This window comes from Stenella coeruleoalba, assembly GCF_951394435.1.
Source record: "Stenella coeruleoalba genome assembly, chromosome: 8".
Lineage (NCBI taxonomy): Eukaryota > Metazoa > Chordata > Mammalia > Artiodactyla > Delphinidae > Stenella > Stenella coeruleoalba.
The window spans coordinates 23,606,086-23,633,558 of record NC_137154.1 but is presented as its reverse complement, the minus strand read 5'-3'; the positions used below and the strand labels follow the sequence as shown (position 1 = coordinate 23,633,558).

The 27,473-nt window shown below is 36.2% G+C and overlaps 1 protein-coding gene across 2 annotated transcripts in view; it reads left to right on the top strand.

Annotated features, from left to right (window-relative positions):
• PDHX (pyruvate dehydrogenase complex component X) overlaps positions 1 to 27,473 on the top strand; it is a 78,676-nt gene that overhangs the window by 18,589 nt on the left and 32,614 nt on the right. For both annotated transcript variants that reach the window (XR_013829575.1, XM_079930553.1), the window contains exons 3-4: positions 18,148 to 18,248; positions 25,943 to 26,142. Coding sequence is in view for 1 of the 2 variants with exons in the window: in XM_079930553.1 (XP_079786679.1) it covers positions 18,148 to 18,248; positions 25,943 to 26,142 (301 nt within the window). In the remaining variant the exon portion in view is untranslated. The remainder of the gene's footprint in view (positions 1 to 18,147; positions 18,249 to 25,942; positions 26,143 to 27,473) is intronic.

Genomic DNA, 27,473 nt, shown 5'->3' with positions numbered 1-27,473 from the left:
TGTTGGTATTGAGTGGTCCAGGCTAGCGCTCATAAAATTGTATAGATTAAAAGCTTTTGCACAGTAAAGGAAACCATAAACAAGATGAAAAGACAACCCTCAGAATGGGAGAAAATATTTGCAAACGAAGCAACTGACAAAGGATTAATCTCCAAAATACACAAGCAGCTCATACGGCTCAATATCAAAAAAACAAACAACCCAATCCCCAAATGGGCAGAAGACCTAAATAGACATCTCTCCAAAGAAGATACAGATTGCCAACAAACACATGAAAGGATGTTCAGCATCACTAATCATTAGAGAAATGCAAGTCAAAACTACAGTGAGGTATCATCTCACACCAGTCAGAATGGCCATCATCAAAAAAATCTACAAACAATAAATGCTGGAGAGGTTGTGGAGAAAAGGGAACCCTCTTGCACTGTTGGTGGGAATGTAAATTGATACGGCCACTATGGAGAACAATATGGAGGTTCCTTAAAAAACGTAAAACAGAACTACCATATGACCCAGTAACCCCACTGCTGGGCATATACCCTGAGAAAACTATAGTTCAAAAAGAGACATGTACCACAATGTTCATTGCAGCACTATTTACAATAGCTAGGACATAGAAGCAACTTAAGTGTCCATTGGCAGATGAATGGATAAAGAAGTTGTGGCACATATATACAATGGAATATTACTCAGCCATAAAAAGAAACAAAATTGAGTTATTTGTAGTGAGGTGGATGACCTAGAGACTGTCATACAGAGTTGAAGTAAGTCAAAAAGAGAAAAACAAAAACCATATGCTAACACATATGTATGGAATCTAAAAAACAAAAAAAAAGTGGTTCTGATGAACCTAGGGGGAGGACAGGAATAAAGACGCAGACATAGAGAATGGAACTGAGGACACGGGGAGAGGGAAGGGTAAGCTGGGACGAAGTGAGAGATTAGCATTGACATATATACACTACCAAATGTAAAACAGATAACTAGTGGGAAGCAACCGCATAGCACAGGGAGATCAGCTCGGTGCTTTGTGACCACCTAGAGGGGTGGGATAGGGAGAGTGGGAAGGAGACACAAGAGGGAGGGGATATGGGGATATATGTATGCATATAGCTGATTCACTTTGTTATATAGCAGAAACTAACACAACGTTGTAAAGCAATTATACTCCAATAAAGATGTTAAAAAAATTGTATAGAGAGCCCCAATAAAGATGTTAAAAAAAAAAATTGTATAGAGAGAACTTAGGCAGTGAGTAAGAGTTCAGAGTCTAACAGAGTTATGCTGTGATTCTAGGAGATGAGCCGTTCATGGCAGTGAGGACAAATGTTGGGCATTGGGAAAAAGGCTGCAAGTATTTAGTAGCTTGGGAGTTTGAGAGAAGGTCTCAGTTCTTGCAGGTGGGGTGGGCAGGGCTGGGGTGCTAGGAAACTCAACAAGAGAAATTACAGAATGGGCCTCACAGCAGGAGTTTGGGACTGTGGAATGGGCCACTATAGAGGATAGGAGGTATGGCACAATGAGGCTATCCAGATGACAATGACTGGTCCTTGATGTGCTATGTACCACCTCTGATTGGAAGCACAAGTTAATTCTGTTCCTTAGTGGTGAACATGTCTGAGTTTTGATGTTTCCTTTTGTGGTTATAACTGGCATATTAATAACCAATAGAACAGACCCAGCAGCTCTGTAAATGGCTGATCAGTAAATATATTGGCAGAGGGGAGAGTAAGGCAAGAGCAGGAGATGTGACAGGCATCAAGAAGGCTTTACAGATGAGGTACTATTTGAGTTGGTCCTTATATAATACATGGGCTTTTTTTTTAAAAAAAAAAAAAAGAAGGACATTATAAGTAATGTAAACAATTTGTCAAAATCTTGGAAGTGAGATGTCATGACATATATTTTGGCAACCGTAGGTAGTTCTGGCTGCATTAAGGGCATGGTGGATGTGAAATAAGATAGGTTATAGGAAGGATCTTGAATATCAAGCTGCAGTTTATCAGTCTGTGAGTGTCCTTATCCTAAAGCCAAGAGGTAAGGACACTCATGGTTATTTTATTTTACGTGCTTTCTTGAGCCCTGACAGTAGCCTTGCACTAAATGGAACAGGCCCTGGGAGTGCTCTGGTATCAAGAGCTAACTGTAGGCAATTTAAGTAGTTCCCTTTACAGGCTCACATTGGAAAGGCCAGTCCTGAGGACTTCTAGTCAGTATGACCATCTAAACAGATGCGGTCAGGGTTCTGCTCACTTCGGGGTAGAAAATTATAAGACAGATTTTTTAAACGTAAGTTGAGCTTAAACACAGGAAAGAGGAATCACCAAATCCAGCAATGTCCAGAACGGTGAGCAGGAGTTGACTACATGCCCCGCTGGGCCTGAGCTGGAAGGGTGGAATAACTGAGATTGGGAAACAGTGGTATTTTTTTGTGGGCAGGTGGGGAAATTGAGAATTAGGTTCAGGAGGAAACTTGCAAAAGCCTCTTAGCCTCATCCACCAGAGGGCAGACAGCAGAAGAAAGAAGAACTCAAATTCTGCAGCCTCTGGAACAAAAACCACATTCACAGAAAGAGAGACAAGGTGAAAAGGCAGAGGGCTATGTCCCAGATGAAGGAACAAGATAAAACCCCAGAAAAACAACTAAATGAAGTGGAGATAGGCAACCTTCCAGAAAAAGAATTCAGAATAATGATAGTGAAGATGATCCAGGACCTCAGTAAAAGAATGGAGGCAAAGATCGAGAAGATGCAAGAAATGTTTAACAAAGACCTAGAAGAAATAAAGAACAAACAAACAGAGATGAACAGTACAATAACTGAAATGAAAAATACACTAGAAGGAATCAATAGCAGAATCACTGAGGCAGAAGAACGGATAAATGACCTGGAAGACAGAATGGTGGAATTCGCTGCTGTGGAACAGAATAAAGAAAAAAGAATGGAAAGTAATGAAGACAGCCTAAGAGACTTCTGGGACAACATTAAATGCAACAACATTCTCATTATAGGGGTCCCAGAAGGAGAAGAGAGAGAGATAGGACCCAAGAAAATATTTCAAGAGATTATAGTCAAAAACTTCCCTAACATGGGAAAGGAAATAGCCACCCAAGTCCAGGAAGCACAGAGAGTCCCATACAGGATAAACCCAAGGAGAAACACACCGAGACACATAGTAATCAAATTGGCAAAAATTAAAGACAAAGAAAAATTATTGAAAGCAGCAAGGGAAAAACAACAAATACAAGGAAACTCGCATATGGTTAACAGCTGATTTCTCAGCAGAAACTCTACAAGCCAGAAGGGAGTGGCATGATATACTTAAAGTGATGAAAGGGAAGAACCTAGAACCAAGATTACTCTACCCGGCAAGGATCTCATTCATATTCTATGGAGAAATCAAAAGCTTTACAGACAAGCAAAAGCTAAGAGAATTCAGCACCACCAAACCAGCTCTACAACAAATGCTAAAGGAATTTCTCTAAGTGGGAAACATAAGAGAAGAAAAGGACCTACAAAATAAACCCAAACAATTAAGAAAATTGTCATAGGAACATACATATCGATAATTACCTTAAACATGAATGGATTAAATGCTCCAACCAAAAGACAGAGGTTCGCTGAATGGATACAAAAACAAGACCCATATTTATGCTGTCTACAAGAGACCCACTTCAGACCTAGGGACACCTTCAGACTGGAAGTGAGGGGATGGAAAAAGATATTCCATGCAAATGGAAATCAAAAGAAAGCTGGAGTAGCAATACTTATATCAGATAAAATAAACTTTAAAATAAAGAATGTTATAAGAGACAAGGAAGGACACTACATAATGATCAAGGGATCAATCCAAGAAGAAGATATAACAATTATAAATATATATGCACCCAACATAGGAGCACCTCAATACATAAGGCAACTGCTAAGATCTATAAAAGAGGAAATCGATAGTAACACAATAATAGTGGGGGACTTTAACACCTCACTTACATCATTGGACAGATCATCCAAACAGAAAATTAATAAGAAACACAAGCTTTAAATGACACAATAGACCAGATAGATTTAATTGATATTTATAGGACATTCCATCCAAGAACAGCAAATTACACTTTCTTCTCAAGTGCGCACGGAACATTCTCCAGGATAGATCACATCCTGGGTCACAAATCAAACCTCAGTAAATTTAAGAAAATTGAAATCGTATCAAACATCTTTTCTGACCGCAATGATATGAGATTAGAAATCAGTTACGGGGTAAAAAATGTAAAAAACACAAACACGTGGAGGCTAAACAATATGTTACTAAATAACTAAGAGATCACTGAAGAAATCAAAGAGGAAATAAAATAACTAGAGACAAATGATAATGAAAACATGATGACACAAAACCTGTGGGATGCAGCAAAAGAAGTTCTAAGAGGGAAGTTTATAGCTGTATAAGCCTACCTCAAGAAACAAGAAAAATCTCAAATAAACAATCTAACCTTACACCTAAAGGAACTAGAGAAAGAAGAACAAACAAAACCCAAAATTAGCAGAAGGAAAGAAATCATAAAGATCAGAGCAGAAATAAATGAAATAGAAACAAAGAAAACAGTAGCAAAGATCAATCAAACTAAAAACAGGTTCTTTGAGAAGATAAACAAAATTGATAAACTATTAGCCAGACTCATCAAGAAAAAGAGGGAGAGGACTCAAATCATTAAAACTAGAAATGAAAAAGGAGAAGTTACAACAGACACCACAGAAATACAAAGCATCTTAAGAGACTACTACAAGCAACTCTGTGCCAATAAAATGGAGAACCTGGAAGAAATGGACAAATTCTTAGAAAGGTATAACCTTCCAAGACTGAACCAGGAAGAAATAGAAAATATGAACAGACCAATCACAAGTAATGAAATTGAAACTGTGATTCAAAATCTTCCAACAAACAAAAGTCCAGGACCAGATGGCTTCACAGATGAATTCTATCAAACATTTAGAGAAGACCTAACACCCATCCTTCTCAGACTCTTCCAAAAAATTGCAGAGGAAGGAACACACCCAAACTCATTCTATGAGGCCACCATCACCTGATACCAAAACCAAAGATACTACAAAAAAGAAAATTACACGCCAGTACCACTGATGAATGTAGATGCAAGAATCCTCAACAAACTACTAGCAAACAGAATCCAACAACACATTAAAAGGATCATACACCATGATCAATTGGGATTTATCCCAGGGATACAAACATTGTTCAATATATGCAAATCAATCAATGTGATACACCATATTAACAAATTGAAGAATGAAAACCATATGATCATCTCAATAGATGCAGAAAAAACGTTTTGACAAAATTTAACACCCATTTATGAAAAAAAAAAAGACTCTCCAGAAAGTGGGCATAGAGGGAACCTACCTCAACATACTAAAGGCCATATACGAAAAACCCACAGCAACCATCATTCTCAATGGTGAACAGCTGAAAGCATTTCCTCTAAGATCAGGAAGGAGGCAAGGACGTCCACTCCCCTCACTGTTATTCAACATAGTTTTGGAAGTCCTAGCCATGCAATCAGAGAAGGAAAATAAATAAAAGGAATACAAATTGGAAAAGAAGAAGTAAAACTGTCACTGTTTGCAGATGACATGATACTATATATAGAGAATCCTAAAGATGCCATCAGAAAACTACTAGAGCTAATCAATGAATTTGGTAAAGTTGCAGGATACAAAATTAATGCACAGAACTCTCTTGCATTCCTATACACTAATAATGAAAAATCTGAAAGGGAAATTAAGGAAACACTCCCATTTACCATTGCAACAAAAAGAATAAAATACCTAGGAATAAACCTACCTGAAGAGACAAAAGACCTGTATTCAGAAAACTATAAGACACTGTTGAAAGAAATTAAAGATGATATCAACAGATAGAGAGATATACCATGTTCTTGGATTGGAAGAATCAATATTGTGAAAATGACTATACTACCCAAAGCAATCTACAGATTCAATGCAATCCCTATCAAATTACCAATGGCATTTTTTACAGAACTAGAACAAAAAATCTTAAAATTTGTATGGAGACACAAAAGACCCCGAGTAGCCAAAGCAGTCTTGAGGGAAAAAAACAGAGCTGGAGGAATCAGACTCCCTGACTTCAGACTACACTACAAAGTTACAGTAATCAAGACAATATGGTAGTGGCACAAAAACAGAAATATAAATCAGTGGAACAGGATAGAAAGCCCAGGGATAAACCCACACACCTATGGTCATTCAATCTATGACAAAGGACGCAAGGATATACAATGGAGAAAAAATAGTAAGTGTTGCTGGGAAAACTGGACAGCTGCATGTAAAAGAATGAAATGAGAACACTCCCTAACACCATACACAAAAATAAACTCAAAATTGATTAGAGACCTAAACGTAAGACCGGACACTATAAAGCTCTTAGAGGAAAACGTAGGAAGAACACTCTTTGACATAAATCACAGCAAGATCTTTTGATCCACCTCCTAGAGTAATGGAAATAAAAACAAAAATAAACAAATGGGACCTAATGAAACTTAAAAGCTTTTGCAAAGCAAAGGAAACTACAAACAAGACGAAAAGACACCCCTCAGAATGGGAAAAAATATTTGCAAATGAATCAACGGACAAAGGGTTAATCTCCAAAATATATAAACAGCTCATGTGGCTTAATATTCAGAAAACAAACAACCCAATCAAAAAAGGGGCAGAAGACCTAAATAGACATTTCTCCAAAGAGGACATACAGATGGTCAAGAAGCACATTAAATGCTGCTCAACATCACTAATTATTAGAGAAATGCAAATCAAAAGTACAATGAATGAGGGGGCTTCCCTGGTGGCGCAGTGGTTGAGAATCCGCCTGCCGTTGCAGGGGACACGGGTTCGTGCCCCAGTCCGGGAGGATCCCGCATGCCGCGGAGCGGCTTGGCCCGTGGGCCATGGCCGCTGGGCCTGTGCGTCCAGAGCCTGTGCTCCACGGCAGGAGAGGCCACAACAGTGAGAGGTCCGCTTACTGCAAAAAAAAAAAAAAAAAAAAAAAATCCTACAATGAGGTATCACCTCACACCAGTTAGAATGGCCATCATCAGAAAATCTGCAAATAACAAATGCTGGAGAGGGTGTGGAGAAAAGGGAACCCTCTTGCACTGTTGGTGAGAATGTAAATTCATACAGCCACTATGGAGAACAGTATGGAGGTTCCTTAAAGAACTAAAAATCGAATTACCATATGACCCAGCAATCCCACTACTGGGCATATACCCAGAGAAAACCATAATTCAAAAAGACACATGCACCCCAATGTTCAGTGCAGCACTATTTACAATAGCCAGGTCATGGAAGCAACCTAAATGCCCATCGACAGATGAATGGATAAAGAAGATGTGGTACATATGTACAATGGAATATTACTCATCCATAAAAAGGAACGAAATTGGGTCATTTGTAGAGATGTGGATGAATCTAGAGACTCTCATACAGAGTGAAGTGAGTCAGAAAGAGAAAAACAAATATTGCATATTAATGCATATATGTGGAACCTGGGAAAACGGTACAGATGAACCGATTTGCAGAGTAGAAATTGAGAGACAGATGTAGAGAACAAACGTATGGACACCAAGAGGGGAAAGCGGGGTGGGGTGGGGGTGGTGGTGGGATGAATTGGGCGATTAGGATTGACATGTATACACTGATGTGTATAAAATGGATGACTAATAAGAACCTGCTGTATATATACCGAAAAAAAAGAATTAGGTTCGGTTTGGATGTGGTAAAGTTTGAGTTCCTTATTAGATATTCAAGGGAATGTGTTCAATAGACAGTTGATTATAGGAGTTAAAGTTTAGGAGTGAAGTCTGACTTGATAGACATTTTAGAGTCACCACCCTATAAATGGAATTTAATGCCATAAAATGGCTAACAGACAAATATATTTATTTGTCTTGGAATAAAAATGCTTACCTTGTTGAAAATGTTCTCTCATCGGCATTTCTTCATGAGGCTTTGGTGTTCAGATTTGTGGTATTTGCATTTTCTGGAAACCCATACGTAGAGGTAAAGTGGTCCTGGGCTGATAATCTTCCTTGGTTACTTGGCAGAAGCCATTATTCTGGAAGAACATAGTCTCTAATCCAACTCACACAAGATTCCCAGATAAAGTCCCACTTAACCACAGATTCACAGTTCCAAATTTAATAATTGACATGGAAGCTGCCCTTTAGGGGCAAACGTTATTAGGCATAACAAGTAACAGGATTAGACCTCCAGGAACTTCAGCTAATTGGAATTACTAGATACGTAAAAACGTATGTTTGAAACGACAAAACGTGTAAGAGAAGGAATTGAAAATATGAAAAAAGAAACACTATCCAAAAAGTCCAGACAGGTTTGAAAAGAACAAATAGAACTTCTAGGAATGAAAAATGTTGTCTCTAAAATTAGAAAATGAAAAACTCAAGGTTGGATTAAGGTGTGATTAGACGTGTCTTACCAAAGGATTCGTGAAGTTCAACCTGTTAGCCTGCATGCAGTAGCAGTAGAGAATATAAAAGAGAAGCTAAGACACGAAGAATAAAATGAGAATCCTCTGCTAACCCAATAGGAAGAATTCCAGAAGGAGAAAAAAGAGAGAATGAGGAAGAGGTAATATTCAACCAAAAAATGGCAGAGTTTTCTAGAATTTGAGAAAGACACATGTCATATAAATGAAAGAGACAGTGCTTCATTAGGAAGCATTTTGAGCAATCGGCTCTGCATGGCTGCTGCCATCTTCTAAAATAATTATCAGTATCTAAGAAAGTTTCACCTTTATAAATAATGCAGTCAGTTGGAATCTATTTTTAAGTTTTTTTCCTGATGAATTACAGAGCTTTGGCTATTTCCATATCCAGTATGACAGAGTGTTGGTGTCATTAAAGAATGATTCAGACACAGACCAGCCTTTTAGGATTATTATAAAATGATTAAATTTCTTCACACTTTGAGACCTTGATAGGCAAGTAGATAGGAGGATTCTTTGGACCACATTTATCTCTCAGACTTCTAGCTCGCTGGCAGTCTGATAAGTTATTCACACCCATTAGAATATGGTGAGTATAATGCAGAGCCAGGAGACAAATGGTTTCATCATTCTGTTCTTTTTCTTTTGATTACTTGTGCTATTTTCATGCAGGACAAGCCAGGGTGTACTTTAAGCCCCTGGAGCCTGTTTCCTTGAAGGTTGCTTTTAAAATTCTGTGTTCTGCCAACTCAGGAGAAATGTTATTTACCAGTACACATAAGTAATTGAGAGCAATCTAAATCGTTGGTTCTCTGTAATTCACTGGCTTCATTTTTAGTTCATCACCTTTGTGATTTTTTTGAGCATAATTTAGTTCCTTTTTTAAGATTTTAAAAAAAATATTTATTTATTTATTTGGCTGCGCCGGGTCTTAGTGCACCACACGGCATCTTTGTAGTGGCGTGTGGGATCTTTTGTCGCGGCATGTGGGAATCTTTTAGTTGCAGCATGCAGGCTCTTAGTTGCAGGATGTAGTTCCCTAACCAGGGATCGAACCCGGGCCCCCTGCATTGGGAGTCTTAACTACTGGACCACCAGGGAAGTCCATCGTAATTTAGTTCTTTAACATTTATGTATTGTTACACATGGGTATGACTATATATGTCTAAGTATGTTTGGTGCTTGGTACATAACTTGGTTCAGTCGTTATGTATTAAAAACATTTATATTCTACAAGAAAACTTTTTTTTTTTTTTTTTTTTTTGAGGTATGTGGGCCTCTCACTGTGTGGCCTCTCCCGTTGCGGAGCACAGGCTCCGGACGCGCAGGCTCAGCGGCCACGGCTCATGGGCCCAGCCGCTCCGCGGCATGTGGGATCTTCCCAGACTGGGGCACGAACCCGTGTCCCCTGCATCGGCAGGTGGACTCTCAACCACTGCGCCACCAGGGAAGCCCCCTAAGAAAGCTTTTTATATACCTTTTTTTCTTATTAGCTATGTTTTTAAAAATTTTTATCTTGAGATCTTTATTGTATGGTCACTGTTATTTAAAACTGAGTTTAGACCTTCAAACATTAAGGGGATTGAATTTTTTTCATGAAAATGAATAGTGTTGTATATAATTTTGAATCTAGTTTATTTTTAAGCTAATGCTAATGATCTGATAACCTTTAGTGGATGGCAGTTCGGTCTTACAAATCTTTAAGATTTCTTGAAAATCTGAGACTCTGTAATTCACAACTGTTACTAATGTGTGTGTGTGTGTGTGTGTGTGTGTGTGTGTGTGTGTATGTGTCTGTTTTAAGCCAAGGCAATAAGGGTGCAGTGAAAAGAACTCTAGTCTAGGTTTGTCCTTTGGGGTTCCCACTCTGTCATGAAATATCTGGGAGTGAGTTGAATTAGATAATTTCTAAGATACATCCTTGACTTTAGAATTCTGTGATAACTCAGTTTCCTTTTCTTTTTTGAAGTCATAGTGTTGTATCACAACCTCCTCAGGAGCTTCCTGGGTGTAATCTGAAATCGGCCTCATACATGGAGGATAGGGAGCGATGGAAGAAAGAGGCTCCAGGTTGGTAGGTGGCAGGTTTAATTAAGCAAAGGGACTTTCATGGGAGGAGGCCTTAACTGGGCTTGATCACGTATACTGTCCAGGTGGTCTCAGCACCACAGTACTATCTCAAGGCTATGTCCTTGGGCAGCTTCCAGCACTGGGAAGGCAAGCGGAGCACACATTTCACAGATGGGGTGGGGGTGAGGGACCTCCAGTTACTCTTGCCCAGCTAAGTGGTCACGTCCTCTTGATAACCTGTCTCATCACATGGAGACATGCAATAATATAGCATGTAAATTATTCCCATCTTCGTTGATCTAATGAATGTTAGAAAAGTAGTTTTGTAATGAATATTAGAATACTTAATTTCAGTCTGAGAGGATTAAGTAAAGAATATGCATTATTAACTTAGTAGAGAAAACAGTTCAAAAATGCCAGGTAACATGTACAGTTTCAAAACCTGAAAGGTGAATTGAGCCACATTCCACATTTTTATTACAAGCTTGTTATTTGGTAGGGGAAGTGTGTGTCAGATTATTTTTAGTTTAATTAAAGTGTATATAGATTGTTTTTTCATCAGTTGTAAGGTCATATCTATTAAAATAACAAAAAGGAAGAAAATATTCTTGTTCCATCCTTTTGTGAGAGAATATTTGAGGGTATGAAAAACATTGTTTTCTTTCTTGAGATATTTAAGAGCTTATCCTGAAACACTGGAACAAAACTAGACTGAGATAGTTACATGAGGTACTTGGCCGCACATTGTCTGGAACAGGCGTAGAACTTGCTTCATTAGCCATGTTACTGCTGCTGCCCTTGGTGTTTGTTATCCTTCAGAGACTGTCATTTTATGTGGGCTTTCCTTTTTTCATGGGACTGGGAATCTTGAATATTTAAAACAATTTTTGTGTAAATCTTAGATTGTATAATTAATACAGTGTGTAAAATTCAGAAGTAAAACTGTCTTAAAGGTGTTGTTCACTATTTGAATTGTTATCACCAGGTGCTACTAGAGAGTTAAATGGGTCTCTGGCTTCTATTGTAGATGAGGCTTTGGTTTCTGTTATTTCTGGGGATTTGTATACATGTTTGGATGCTAAAATGGAAAATTTCTGAAGTGTGCATTTCACAAATAACTTCAGTGTTTTTTCAGTACACTACTATTTTAACAGCTTTTGAGGTATAATTTACACACTATTAACAGTCACCTATTTTAAGTGCTCAATTCAGTGATTTTTTAGTGAATATATAGAGTTCTTCAGCCATCACCAAAATACAACTTTAGAACGTTTATATCACCCCCAAAACTCCCTAATGCTTGATTGCAGTCACTTCTTTCTCTTATCCCTATCTTGATCTGCGTTCTATCTCTAAAACTTTGCCTTTTCTGGGCATTTAATGTAAATAGAATCATGTATTATGAAGTCTTTTGTGACTGGCTTCTTTGATTTAGCATGATTTTGCAGTTCATCCATGTTGTAGCATGTATCAACATATCAACAGTTCATTCCTTTAGTTGCTGAATAGCATTCCATCATTATGCTTTTTTACGTTTATTGTTAATATTTCTATTATGTCAGAATTATAGAATTGGTGAGTGGAATTGGTGAGATTACAGTATTATTCAATAGAGCTTCCTGTAGTGATGGAAATGTTCCATGTCTGCACTGTCCAGTGTAGTAACCACGAGCCACATGTGTGTTGGGCACTTGAAATGGGTAATGCAGTGAAATTTAAGAGCCAGAAGGATGTAAGGGAGGTCAACTTTGCCTAGCAGTTTCCTTCTCAAACAACTACTCCTGCCTTGAGTCCTCAGAGCAGGATGCCCTAGGAGCCGGGTTGCCTGGGGTCTTGGGCCATGCAAGTAATATCTTTTCGTGTGTGATGAAGAGTTGGCAAACACTGACTAGGGCCCCCTTCTCTATCCTCCCACGCTGCCGTAGGCACTGACTGTATGAGATTGGCATTGCCTGCTTGTTTGTACTCTTCCTCAGTCAGACTCTGTCTTATTTTATCATTATTTTTACCATAGGGTCTTGCACAGTGTCATGCACATAGGGGCAGCCAGTAAATATTTGTTGATATACGATTGAATTATCTTTGTCTCTAATCATCGGTGTCATTATGGTTTACCTTAGCACTGAGAAGAGGTTTCTTTCTTTAATGTTCATATAGATGTGACTTGGCCTCCCACCATTACCACCACACACACCTTTTAAATAAAGACTTTTATTCTTTTTTTTTTTTTTTAAGACTTTTATTCTTAACTTTCGGCAGAACAAGATTATTTTGTGAAAGTCATAGGATGTGCTTAGTTGGTAAACATCACCATTAACTGTGTTTGATCAAGACTACACTTCATACCCAGAATTTACAAGAGAAAGGGAAGCCTCTGTATACTCCAGTCCTCAGCTCTGGCAGCTGCCCACCTGGACAAAGGCACAGGATGATGATGATGCTGGCTTCGGTGCTGGGGAGCGGCCCCCGGGCGGGCCTCTGCTCTGGCCCCTCCTGGGGCCCGCACTCTCGCTCCGGGCCCGCTCCACCTCGGCTGCTGACACGCACCACGAGGAGATGGCACAGGGACACGCAGGAACACGGCAAGGCTGCCATCTCCTTCTACAACCAGTCAGCCCTCAACGTGGCAGCTGAGGAGCCGTCTGTCACCTCACACCAGCCATGATGCTCTGTGCTAGCTTCTAAGTCTTCTTCTCTAGACTCTGAACTTGTTGTGAACAGAACCCTATCTTATTGTTTTGTTTATACCCAGTGCCTACCTATAAATGCCTTATATACTAATGTATGCTGAATGGTCTGTCTGAAATGATGGTGTATGGAGTAGGGAGCTAGAATGAGTCTTGGTTCTTAATGGTTATTAATAACATACATAAGTTTTTAATCTAAAGGTGTTGTGAAGTGTTATTTGAAGAGGTTTGTGAAGAGTTAACATTTGCAGTTCCATGATTTTTTTTATAATAGCTGCACATTCAAAACTTTCCTTAGAGTCAGAGAGATTAAGTAACTTAGTCAGGATTACCAGTAAGTGTCAGAGCTTGGAATAAACCTGTGTCTGAGTTGGAAGAGCTCCTCATAACTACTGTGCCTTGCAGGTTTTCCAAGGTACAGCACTAAATTGTTGACCAGGGCTGAAACTGAGTATATTTGAAATCTTCATGGCTCGTTATTTGTCTCAAAATTTTTCTTTGGCATTCACATTATGTTTGATTATTGACAGATAGAACCCTAGTTTTGTGATATTAGGGGTAATGTGCCTTATATAATAATACAATGTTTTAAACCTTGCTGTGGTTCCTGGGGAAGGTTCACCACACAATAGATGCTTTTCTCTATGTTTCTTTACATTTTATCTCTCTCTCAGGATTCTCATATAGCTAATATATATATATATGTTTTGTGAATAGGTGTACCTTTAATTAAAACAAAATAAAAAGGAAACAGGATACCTAAGTTTTTAAATGTCAGAAACATGCTACAAATCAAATGTTAGAAGTGAAAGAAACATAAAGGACAGTTTGATGTATACCTTATGAGGAAATGAGGACTTGTGATATTATAGCAATTTTTTTCTGAAGTGTTTTAATCTCAAACTCATTATGTATGAGGCAATAGCTGGAGTCCTAGGGAATGAGGTAGAATGTAAAACACTTAAACTGTGTCCTGTTCCTATTATGAAGAAGCTCATAGTTTGGTAAATAGAAGAAAACCAATTTTTAAAAAAGTAATAGAAGTTAACATAACATTTCATAGTACAATTTGTGATTCATTTCAAATTAATTACAATTACTATAGGAATTCAGGAATAGGAACAAAATCATCTAGGTTGATCTATGGCTGAGGTAGAATTTGTGAATCGTTCTCAAAGGGTGTTTGGAATTTGAAATAGGCAAGCACAAGTGATAAAACATTATTTTATTGTTTTCCTATGGGCAGAATTTCTTTTCTAGGTGTCCAAAAGAAGTATTTAATTGCTAGGTTGCCTGGTTCAATTGTTTTTTCCATGGTTACAGCAGAAACATATTAGGGTGTGATTCCTTTCCTTTTGAAATATAATCTGTCTTAACTGCCCTAGGACATCTGTCATATAAAGAAGTGATGTGAGATTGTATAATCTGGCACCGTAGCTTTCTCTGTATGACAGACAAGTTTCCTTTTTGGGTGGGATTCCTGCTTACCTCACCAGCCTAATCTCTCATCACTTCTCTCAGGTAGTATTAGCCAGATCCTCCGAAGTTTCCTGTTTTCTTTCGCCTTGAGAGCTTTGGGTGTGTTGTGCCTTCTGCCTGGATCACTTGCCCCTTTACTTGATTGTCTCCTCCTCATCTTTTCAGGCTCAGACTAGATGTCTTTTTTTTTTTTTTTTTTTTTTAAGGAAGGCTGCTCTCACCTTTCAAAAACTGAATTAGATACCCCTGCTGAGTGTTCCCATACCATCCTGACTTCACCTAATTCCACTGTTATTTCCAATTAATTTATCACAAGATAGTGAGGATGCTTCTTGAGGTCAGAAATCTTAACCACTTTTTTCCTCCCACTGCTGTATCCTCAGTGCTCTAATACATTTTCAATAAATATTGGTTGAGTAGGAAAATCTCTTTGGGGTTAGACTGAGCACCTTTCAGGTGTTTGATAAATATCTAACAGATAAGTTTATTTCATTAAAATAGTTTGTATTGGTGGTTCTGAATTATTTTAACTGAGATATAGTATAACCATCTGTGTGAAAATCTTGATACACAGTGAAGGAGTTTCAGTACAGTGAACTTTTAGAGCGTATTTGTTATGTCAGCGCTTTAGATTTTCCTTCATGTTCTTTTATTCAGTGTGCCTATTCATATTGCTGTACCAGCTGTTTTTGGTGTGTATGTGAGGGGGTGTATTTGTATGCTTCACATTTTTCTATATCTTACTTTTTATTCTGTTTTTGTTTATGTCTGTCTCTTATAAGCAACATTTAACTAGATTTTATTTTTTTATTCATTTTGATATCTCTTTTAGTCGGTGGTTTTAATCCATTTATGTTAATTGTAATTACTGATGTGTTTGGACTTCTACCATTTTTGTGTTTTCTGTTTTTATCCTTTGCTTTTTTCTTTTCATGCATCTGCCTTCAACTGGATAATAGTTTTTGTTATTTTCTATATTTCCTGCTTTTATGAATGCTGTAGGTTATGTTTCCATTTTTATATTTTTTGGTATACACCATTAAGTTTTTAGGATGCATATTTAATTATATTTTGCCAGTGCAGTCTAGAGTTATCCAGTATTTTCTCCTCCTATCTGTATCAAAGTTCTTAGCATGTTTTATCACCTAAAAATATCCTTATCCGTCTTATTGTTTTTTTTAATGTTTGAGTTGTAAACTTTTTTAACCCCTCAGAAATTACCTTTTAAATGATTAAATGTTAACACTTTATCGGTTTCTATGGTAACTTGTTTTGTGTAGCCCATGGGTCCCCTCTGTGTCTACCTTTCTTTTTGATAAACTGCATTTTGTAAGAGCTCATCAGTAAGTGGTAAATTTTCTTAGCTTTTATGTCTGAACTTTTCCTTCGTTCTTGAATGATGGTTTGGCTGCATATAAAATTCTAGACAGTTATTTTTCCTCAGCTTTTTGAAGATATTACTCCGTTGTCTTCTGACCTCTATTGCAGCTGCTGAGAAGTGTGCTCTCAGTCTGTGATTCCATTGAGGTAATCTATTTTTTTCCCTCTGATAGCTTTTAAAATTGTGTTTCAATTGTTGAAAGTATGTAATTTCTATACAGTGTATGATGTGGAGTCATGTTTATACAGTCTAATACTCTTTTTTTCTGTTGAATTCTTTTTATCAAGGTATTACCTGCACAGTGTAAGCTCAATTAATTTTTACAAACACGTATATCCAGGTTACTAATACCTAGTCAAGATACAGAATATTTCCAGCAAGTTCCAAGGCTCCCTGTGCCCCCTCCTAGTCAATACACTATAGATAACCACACTCTAAACTCTTTCAATGCTCTTTCATTTTGAGGATATATATCTCTTTTTAACTCTGGGAAATTCTCAGCAATTATCTCTTCAAGTATTGCTTGTCCACTATTCTCTCCCATCTCTTCCCTTGGAACTCCATTGGACAAACACTGCAGCCTCAATTTATGTCCCTTAACTGCTCTTTTCTACTTGTCCTTTTGTCTGCCCATATTAAGTTCCGGGTAGTTCATTGAAGCTGTCTTTAATTTACTAAATCATTCTTTCACTATGTCGACTGTAGAATATATCCCATTGATTGTTTCTTGTTATTTCATTAATTGTATCTTTCATTTCCAAGATTTCTAATTAGTTTTTTTCCTTTCAACCTGATGGTGCTTTATGTCTGTACATTATTTTTCTTTTTTATCTCTTGTTCTTGTGATGGATCTTATACCTTCATTTCTATTTCTGAACATCCTTAAGATACTTATTTTAAAATCTTTGGTGGGTTGCACTAAATAGATTGCATCTGAAATGAATTTCTGTTCCAATTACTGATTTTTGTGGTTTTCTTTCTTAGCATTAAATTTCTTCATGTTTTGGAACTTTGTTTTGCAATTTACTTTTGAGTGGAATGTTTCTGTTTTAGTTTCGATGTCTTCCTACCTGTCCCCTGAGTCTCCCTTTCCACGCCCCTCAATCCAGGGATTTTGCTATTGATATTTGGGATATTGGCAGATAAAGTAATGGAACCAGAGGGTGGCTTGACTCTGTTCTGGTACTGAGGTAGTGTTTTTGTCCCCTACCTTCTTAGACCCTCATTTCTGATATAAAGCCATAGTTCTAGTCAAAGGTTTTGGTTGCAGCCAGCCCTAGCTTTAAGCAGAGAATCGATTTGAGTCCCCTGCTTCATCAGGCCACTTTTAGTTCCCTTTGCTCCAAAGGAAACTACTGTACTTCACCCTTCCTCCCCACAACCTGCTTTTAGCTCCAGAAACCAGCAAGTCAGGTCCTGCTCAGCATTTTTGAATATCTATACTGTTTCTGTTGCACAGAAGTGTTTCTTATTTGACCTTAGCTATGTCTTTGATTTTCTCTCTTTATGCTTAATATGTTTTTATTCATTTGTGCTCTGTGGTGCAGACAGGGTTTCTGAACTCGCGTACAGTGTTAACCCGGAGGTGTTATTAATTGTAAAACTGTCTTCTTAAGGAATAATAATCAAAATATATTAAAAAGGAAGAAATATGGGGTCTGGAATTGATTTGTTTGGAGGAAGATACGCATCCCTTTCTATTCTCTATAAAATGCGATTTCATTTTTAATGTTTGCTTAATAATCTCTATAATCACTTTTTTATTATAACATATAATTTAGGTTCATTATTGAGCTTTTGGGAAATGCAACAAAGCATACACATATACACCACAGAAACACACACACAACATGAGAATTACTTGTAATTCCACAACCCAGAAATAGCTATTGAGTGTTTTGGTACTTATTATCGTGTTTTACACACTTTACACACACCATCTCACATAACTAATATTCATATTTTAAAAAACAAAACAAACCCAGTCTTGTTTTGTAGGTGAAGCTGTGAGTACGGGAGATGCCTTATGTGAAATAGAGACTGACAAAGCTGTGGTTACCTTAGATGCAAGTGATGACGGCATCTTGGCCAAAATAGTGGTAAGTTTTTATTTTGACTGTCTTCAACAGGATGAAGATTTCTTAAATGTAAAGTTCCTTGAAATTGAGTTACTGTTTATTTTTACCTCTTTGTTTATAGTGTTATAGTATACATAATACATTTTAAATTCAGATGTTTAAAATATTTTAGTGTTAAAGTCTAATAGTAGCCAGTAATGATCAAACAACATAGAACTATTTCAACCATGATAAAGATAACTCAGTGTTTTGGGTTCCCTAGTGGAAAATGAGAAGCATTCTGGCCTGAAGGATGAGAGAAGTCTATTTGAGGTGGAATTTGAAGACAAAGAAAGCAATAGGTTAAAGCTTGGAGCTAGTAATTTCCAAGTTTATAGTTGGTAAAATTTTTAAAAAGAAATGTTTTACTCTAATCTCATGAAAGCAAGAAACCCTGTCTTCATCTATCCCCAGGACTCCGAAACCTAGAAAGTGTATAAAGTGACTGTCTGCTCAGCTCCTTTCTCTAGATGAGACTATTTGAAGTTGTCCTATGCATAGTCTTGCTTGTGGGTTTCATAGCCACACTCAGTGTCCTGGTCTACTTCTTACTCTTTCTTACAGTTTTATTCATCCTTTACATTTTTATAATTATTTAAAAATATAATTATTTAAAAAGATATGTGTATGGAATATTTCATATACTTGAATGTAGTTGACAATCTTATCTTTTGATAGCATATTTTCTGCTTCATGAGCAAAAGGAAATATACTTGTGGGGCTAGCAAAACCAAAGTCATTTCCTTTTAGATCTAAATTTTAATACATTGCAGTAATTTTCAAGGCTCTTCTCTGAACAAACTTTGCTTTATAACTAATTAAAAATATGAAGCTGTAACTTGGATACTTTGGTGGCATTATTACAAGCTGAAGTTAGTACAACCCTTCAACCAAAATGTGTAGCAATACAAGAGAGGTTACTTAATTAATGGAAGGAAATACGGAATATCATATAGCCAATGAAAAATTGTTTCTAGGAAAAAATGTGATTTCTTTGTAAGTTAACAAAAATTCAAAAAAATTTTGGAAAAATGCTTTTACAGTTGTGTGTGGACAGTGATTACAATCTTGTAGAACTTTAAAAACATAAATACAGAAAAGATTAGAAAGAAGTGTTATAAAAATTTGAGTATGTGTCTTTGGTTAGTGGAACTAAGTGATTCTCCTGCTCTGCTTTTTTCTGTTTTTCTCTATATTCTAAATTTTCTATAATAGGCATGTTATTTTTATAATGGAATATTAGAATTTATGTGAAAAGTAAAGTAAAATGAAATGCTTAAAGCCTGTTTAAGGTTACATGGTATACTCACTGATGGAGCATGTTTGTTTCTTAACATGTAGGACATTTAATAGACAGCATGGTATAGCAGCTAAGATTGTAAGCTCTGGAGTCACACTGCTGCCTGATTCATATAGCTAATAAGTTCTGCGGGTTACTAGTTATGTCATGATTAGCAAATTCTTTTACCTTCATAATAAAGTGGAGATAACTATAATACCTAGGTCATGGGGTAGTAGTAGAGATTGAGTGAGATAATGCATATACACTCATCACAAGACCTATCACCCACCAGGTGTCAATAAATATCACTGTTCCCATTATTACTACAGTTATTCATTCAGTCTTGGTGACCATAAGCCCCCATTTCAGTCTGTATATTTGTCTAATAATTTGTGTTGGTTGTGACTAGACACTAAGCATCCATTTGTGCCTCTGTAGTTTGATTTGTACAGATAAACTGCACGTCTATTAGTAGTCCATTGTTGATGTGGTTTTAATTCTGGGCTACCAGCTTACCTCTGCTTTGACCATGCATATAATGCCTTCCTTCATACATTCTATTCAAAGACCATACCTTGGGATGTCATACTTGATATTTTATCTTTTACATTCTAATTTGTCAAACTTCCTTGTCATCTTCAATATTAATAGCCATGTTAAAACACATTGTTGAACATACTTCCTAGGAGGAAATGTGAATGGAAGGGTAAAATTTCTATACCTTTATAACTAGGAAAAAATAAATGTTCATACCAAAAGTAGTTTCTTTCACTAATTTATGCAGCATTTTGAAATGGAAAAAGGTTGTTTGAATTACCATATGTAATAAACGCAACTACATTTTATTGTGTGTGCTTTTGGCAAGCTGTGTTTTTGACCCTAGTTCTGGATTGTTTGGCTGTGAAAGTCTTCCAGAATTGACAGCATTTTCCACTCAGGTATTTAGTAATGCATTTCAGATTACTAATGATGTCATAGGTCAGTAGTGACTGTTCATCTGGCCCCAGAGCTCTGAAGCGGTGTGGGGGGTGTGATTGACGGCAGCTTTAGCGGCACAGATAGCTATTTCCTTGCCAAAGACTGTATGTAGTTTAGGGCTTTGTGCTTTATTATTATTCCACATGCATTTTGGATAATAGGAATAGGAGTATATTCATGTCACAATGTGTGCAATTTTATGGGGAAAAAATGGAGAAAAAAATTACGGTGGTTTTACTGATAGTGTTTGGTTTTTGTCTTTTTTTTTAGCCTTTCACCCCACTCCATTCTCAACCACCCCACTAGCAAGTTACAACTTTGTCTTTCAATGTGGAATAATCCTCATATTTTAGCACACATAATAAATGATTTTTAAAGGGATACATATAAGAGATTTTTACTTTCAGCATCAAGGAGTTGGATAATTGAGCTTGTTAAAAGGCAGGTGATGATATAAAACTCTAGTTTTTAGTTTGCCCACATTTTGAAAGATTAGGAATTATAACCTATTTTGCTATTCATAGGGATTTACTTCCATAGTCTGTGAGAGGTTTTTATACTCTCCCTCTCCTCCCAATCTTATTCTTTTCTTTGTACTCATAATTTTTACCTCTGAATTCCATTTTAAATGTAAAATAATATTATTACATTTCAATTAGAGCCAGAAAAAAAGCTTAGAAGCTCTTAATAATATTAATAAAGAATAATTGGTATCAGTGTAATTTTATGATTTATTTCCAATTAAGTTAATTGGAGAGTTGTTAAATTCTCATTTAATCACTAGTAAGTTGTCATGCAAAAACCTTACATTATTATACATATATCAGTTCATAAGTTTAGTCTTAAATTTATTCAGCAAATTGGATAGCAGGTGTTTTACATGGTAATATAATAGAATATTAGGATGACATTTTTGGAGAGTTTATTAGAGATTGTGTAGTTTGGCTTCAAATGTATTTAGGGTTACTATATAATTTGTCATACAAGTCAGGATACTTTTGAGGGTGAGGAGGGCGTAGGATGTTAGGATTATTTAAACTTATATAATTAAAAAAATATTTAAACTTACATAATTTTAGAAAATTTTAGTTTATTGACTGGCAATGCATTCATTGATAGAGTTTTATTTTATTGGTAGGCCATTACTCTTCAAAACAATTTTCAAAAACAGAATTCTTTCTAAAACCTACCATCCATGGATATTAAAACAGATTTTTTAAAAACTCTTTATTGATCATCTGAATATTACAAAAACAACAGATCATAATTATTTTTGGTATTGTTCGTCAAATTCAATCAATTTCTTGATTGTTTCCCACTCCAGTACTGTGTCACTGATGTTTTCAAAAGAATGGATTTTTTCAATAAGGTTTTATTTTTTTGTTAGATTCCCTCCTCCCCTCCATTATTTTTTATTAAATGCCTGCAGTCTCCTTCAGCATTGCATTTTGTAGTTTGAAAGTTAATGGTTGAAATTTGAAATTTTAAGACCTTCAGTTGATTCTTCTCTGTAGACTATAATATTTTTAACTGAGAAAATACCCTCTCAAAGCTCAGAGCAAATTCTACTAATTGGGAGATACTCTCAGTTCTAATTTTTTTAATACTGAAATGGGTAAATGACATTGAAGTAGTAAATGAGTCTATGTTCCCCATGAATTAAAAGCTAAATCATTTATAATCTACTCTTCCTTTCTAAGCTTCTTTGTAAAAATAGTAGCAATGTCTTGAGGTGCTGTATGATCATTTTGATTGAGTGAATATAATTTACAGATTGGGTACTGATCATATTGAATGTTGTCTCTAGTGTCACACTGCATTGACTCCTTGCTAACTAGCCCTGTGACCTTGAGCAAGTTATTTAACCTTTCTCTGCCTCAGTTTCCTTATATGTAAATGGGAATAATAATAGCACTTCATAAGGTTTTTAAGAGAATTAAATGAGTTAATACTGTGCTAGAACAGTGCCTGGCACTTGAGTACCAGGCAAACTGGTATTCAAGGACTTAGTGGATGTCTCTCCTCCCCTCTGCATTTTAGCTTGTTATTGATTTGTTTTCTGCTTCATTGTTTCTATGTGTCTTCCTTTTAAACCAAAGTTCATAGTGTATATAAGTTAAATATATATATTAAAGAATAAAAACAAGTTAAAACTGTATAATGGTTCAAACTATGATGGAAAATCTGTACTGTTTGCAAGCCAACTAAGCCAGTCATGTGACTCAGCTTATCTCCACTAACCATTGTGCATGTTCCTTCAGTACTCACTTAGCAGCTCTCAAACTGTTCTGTTTTAAAGAAGAAAAATATTTAAATAATTTCTTAACTTACTGATTATTTTTTAATGCCAGAATCAAAGCAGACAGTATTTACCAGCACCTTTAATGGAATGAACCCTCTCAAACAATTTCTCTGTTGCGAAATACTGCTGTAGATATTTTGTGTCTTTAGCATCTCATATCCTTGGGTACACTGGAGCTTATTAAGGGGGCTGTATTTAGCACATTTGCAGATAATACATTTCAGCTTTGGGGGATGTCTCTGGTAGAGAGGACTCATATCAGGGGTCTGCGCCTAGGGATAGAATTCAGACTCTATAGGTATATGTATATTGAGAAATAGTTTGTCACAGAAATAGTTTGTATCAATGTCTCACATGTCGCTGTTTACCCAGCCTCATGCTGGGCCTTTCGATATGAATTTCCAGTCCTTCCCAATGGGGACAGTCCTCTGTAGTTCAGTCTTGATCCATGTTGAGTATATTTTTGTTTTAAAAATAACTTGGAGGAAAACAACACCGCAATCATCATAATAGCATCTTTCCAATTTATGTAGTACTCACTAGATGTCTGGTACTATTCTGAGTGTCTTGTATATAACTCATTTATTTCTTATGATAATTCTGTGAAGTAGTTAGTAGTATTATTTCCATTTTACAGATGAAGAAACAGGCATGGTGAGATAAAGAAACCTCACCAAGGTCACATAACTAGTAAGTAGCAGAGCCAGCATTGAAGCCCAGGGAGCCTATAGAAAACTGCGAGGGAAGGCTAGTAGTTTAAATGACAGACTCCAGATCGAATATTTGAGCATTAACGGGCTGTTTTAGCAGAACTAAGTGTAAAAATCTTGCATTTAATATTAAATCAGTGACACAAGAGTAAGGGAGAATTTTGATCAAGTAAGTCAAATGCCTGGGAAAAGACCTGGGCCTCTGAGGTGTCGCAAAGCTCCAGATGCTGTAGTGGAGCAGAGCGCATCCACAGTGCTAACTTAGAGGGAGCAGTAACAAAGGCTCATTTGGTTTCTCAGCACAGTTTTGAAAAGAGCATATTCTTCTGTTACTGAGTCTACACAAATTTTAAATATTTGCTGACCACAACATAAGCAAATATCTACAGGAAACTAGCACGCCTCTAAAAGATCTCTTGTTGCACTAAGGGAATAGAAAAAGAGAAGTGATTTTAAATTGTATAGTGATTTTAATGACTTTAAATGGAACTATAATAGGCATTATTTTCTTATAACTTCTATTAATATGTTCAAGTTGTGTGGTAGTATATCATTGTTCATGGTATTTGGATTTCATGTTTCATCGTGTCATTTTTTAATGGAAAAATATGAGTAGTTAAAAATAAAATCTACTTGATATTTAGATATGGTAAAAATGGAAATGATACTAAATGCTCATTATTGCCCACTTGTGAAGGTGTCAATAAGTAGGGTATATATGGAATCATTTATATGATTTATTGTAGTAAATGAAACAAGGTGAGGTGTCAGTTTCAGATTCTACATAGTATCTGATTCAGGTTTTAGAAACCTATTGATATTTTTAAAATAAAACTTTCCTTTTTTTAAAGAATGCTTTTTATTTGAGTGAGGTTCTTTGAACTTGGATATTGATCCTATTTCTGGTTCAGTTTTGATAGGAATTAACATCAAGTGTACTTCATATCACTTAATGCTTTCTTCTATCAATTTTTTAAGAAAATTGATCATTTTACTTTGTGATTTTGAGTTAGCAGTTCATAAGCAGGTAAATAGACATTTTCAGAAGAAGAAAAAGTGTTAACCCATTAGTAATCTTAACTCATCTTTTTGACATAGTAAAGAAAAATGAGCAGTCCACAGAAGTGAAACTTTTTAGTATGTGATGAACAACTAAACAAATTGTTCTTGGGTTGTTTAGCATTTTTCTTTCCTCAGCCACAATTCATTAAACATCCTTATTTAGTTTTACGTACCCATTTCTTTTATATATTTACTGTTCTTCTCCATCAGTAGTTAGTAAACTTAGAAAGCTTCCTAACTCTCAGAATTTATGCCTTATTATTTTAATAGTGCACATATTAATAACCATGAAAATTACTGTTACTTAGAAAATGTCAAACCCATTCTAAGAGTTACGCTTTTACTTATAATTACTATACTAGTGACTGTCCTGCAGTCTGTCATTCTATTATTCATTAGATTACATCTCTAATGAACCTTATTTAAAGTAATTGAAAGGGAACAATAGAAAACTTTGAAGGAATGACATTTTCTTCCAGTACTGAACTTATATTATCATCTGAAGGTTCTCTAGGGACTTCTTTTAATAAGTAAATAAGAATCAACTCTTTCTTTATAAATTAATGCTGCTGAAATGCTTCAAATATATTTGAGTTTAAAAAAATCATCTTCGATCTTATTTATGTTTTTAGTTGGCAATATCTATGAAAAAGTGGGCAGCTGAGACACCACCATGTTTCTTACGTACTTATAGAAAATTCATGAGGTTTTTATTTTATTTCTTAGGTCTTTCAAATATACATACAGGGAAGAAATTAAATATAGAGAAATGTGGAAAGTATATTTAACATTATTAACCACAGTAGTTAACCAATTCTGTCTATACAATGGGATGTCCTTTTTTCCAGAGACTAAGTTTACTGAAAAGATCTTACTTTAAATTAATTTTCATAAATATGACTTATTTGAAGGAATTAATCCCTTATGAAATCTTGGAATTCTCTAAGCCATTGTGGAAACTGTCTGGGAAAGACCAATAGTTAAGATATGTTACTACAACTCCTGTTTTGGATTTGTACTGAATGACATCAAGAGGAAGATGGTAATGGTAGCTCTTATATATTTGAAGCCTGTGGGAAAGAGAAGAGATTCTAGATTTTTGTTTTTTGGTTTTTTTTCAGGAGGTAGAATCAGTAACTGGAAGGAGGAGAGTAGTGAAAAAAGGGGTAAGTGCGGGAAGGTAGGCAAGGCACATGAAAGGCGGAGGCAGGCTAGCTCAGGTGTAGATTTTAGCTCACGTTAAGAGAGATTTCTAACTGGTACAGAATTATCCAAGGAATAAACTACTTCATGAAGTCATGAGTCTTTCCATCTCTGCAATTATTTTCTTTTTAAAATATAGGTTGCAGAAGGATCTAAAAATATACGGCTAGGTTCACTAATTGGTTTGCTAGTTGAAGAAGGAGAAGATTGGAAACATGTTGAAATTCCCAAAGATATAGGTCCTTCGTCACCAGCTTCAAAACCATCAGTGCCTTGCCCTTCACCAGAACCACAGATTTCTACCCCTGTCAAAAAGGAACACACACCAGGAAAACTACAGTGAGTATGTTTATTTGAATGATGTTATTTTAAAAAAAAAAAATGTTACAGCAACTTTTTGAGTATTTTAATCATTATCCTTTTTAAAACTCCTTTGTACATTAAGTAGGAAGTTGCTGCTCTTCCCTTTTTTTCTCTTAGGAAACTGAGGTCTAGGAATGATTATTTTACCATCATTGTTTATTCCACAGACAAATAGTATTGAATACCTACTATATTCCAGGTACTGTGAAGGCCCTGTACACCTTGTGGAGAAAAAGACAAACAGCCTGTGTCCCCACTGAGCTTGAGTTAGGCTTTAGGATTCCAGAATGGAATTCAGTGTACCAAACTTCATATTGTGTTCTCATTCGTGGAATCCTAATTACTGTAATGTGAATTACAGTTTCAAATGTATAGCTGATATAAAATGAAATTAGCATTTTAACATGCCTTCTTTTTCTAACTACCCTGCATTTGAGTTTCTGACATGTATTAGAGCTCGATTTTGTCCAGTTGTTCTGTAACAACACAGATACTTAGTAAACATCGTTTCACTTTAGCTTTCCATAACTTTAATCAATGGACTCTGAAAATTATGTTTTATTTATTTACTTTAATATTCTCTATAATTATATGAAATTCCTTTTTTATTGTAAAAAAAAGTTCTTTTTAGAAAAATGGTCCTATTAAGAATGCTTTTGAGCATAAATAAAAATGCAGACGCTTTCATTTTTATATTTTTTTCCAGTTGTTTACCATTGTCAGTTCTTGTTAGAAGAAGTTGCCAGTGTGTTTGAAGTACTGAGTTTTAACTTTCCATTATCATACACAGTGTTTCTGACTCCATTGCCTTGACTCTTTATTTTCCATGAAAATCACAAGGTAGGCTCATGGATGCTTGGTACTTAATGCTCTTTTCCCTTTTGCAAAGGTAGTATACTCTGTGATTTTGTTAATATCCAGTGTTAGAAATTTTCATGGGTCTGAAACCCCATGGTGTAGTTTAAAAACAGCTGACCTGTGAACCTGCACAGTGTTGGCCCATGTAGTGATTTAAAAAAATTTTTTCAGTTGGTTTGTTACTAGCTAATCTTACATTAAAACCTAAAATTTCAGGGCTTCCCTGGTGGCGCAGTGGTTGAGAGTCCTCCTGCCAATGCAGGGGACACGGGTTCGTGCCCTGGTCTGGGAAGATCCCACATGCCGCGGAGCGGCTGGGCCCGTGAGCCATGGCCGCTGAGCCTGCGCATCCGGAGCCTGTGCTCCGCAATGGGAGAGGCCACAACAGTGAGAGGCCCGCGTACCGCAAAAAAAAAAAAAAAAATCTAAAATTTCAGTTTCTCTTGAAA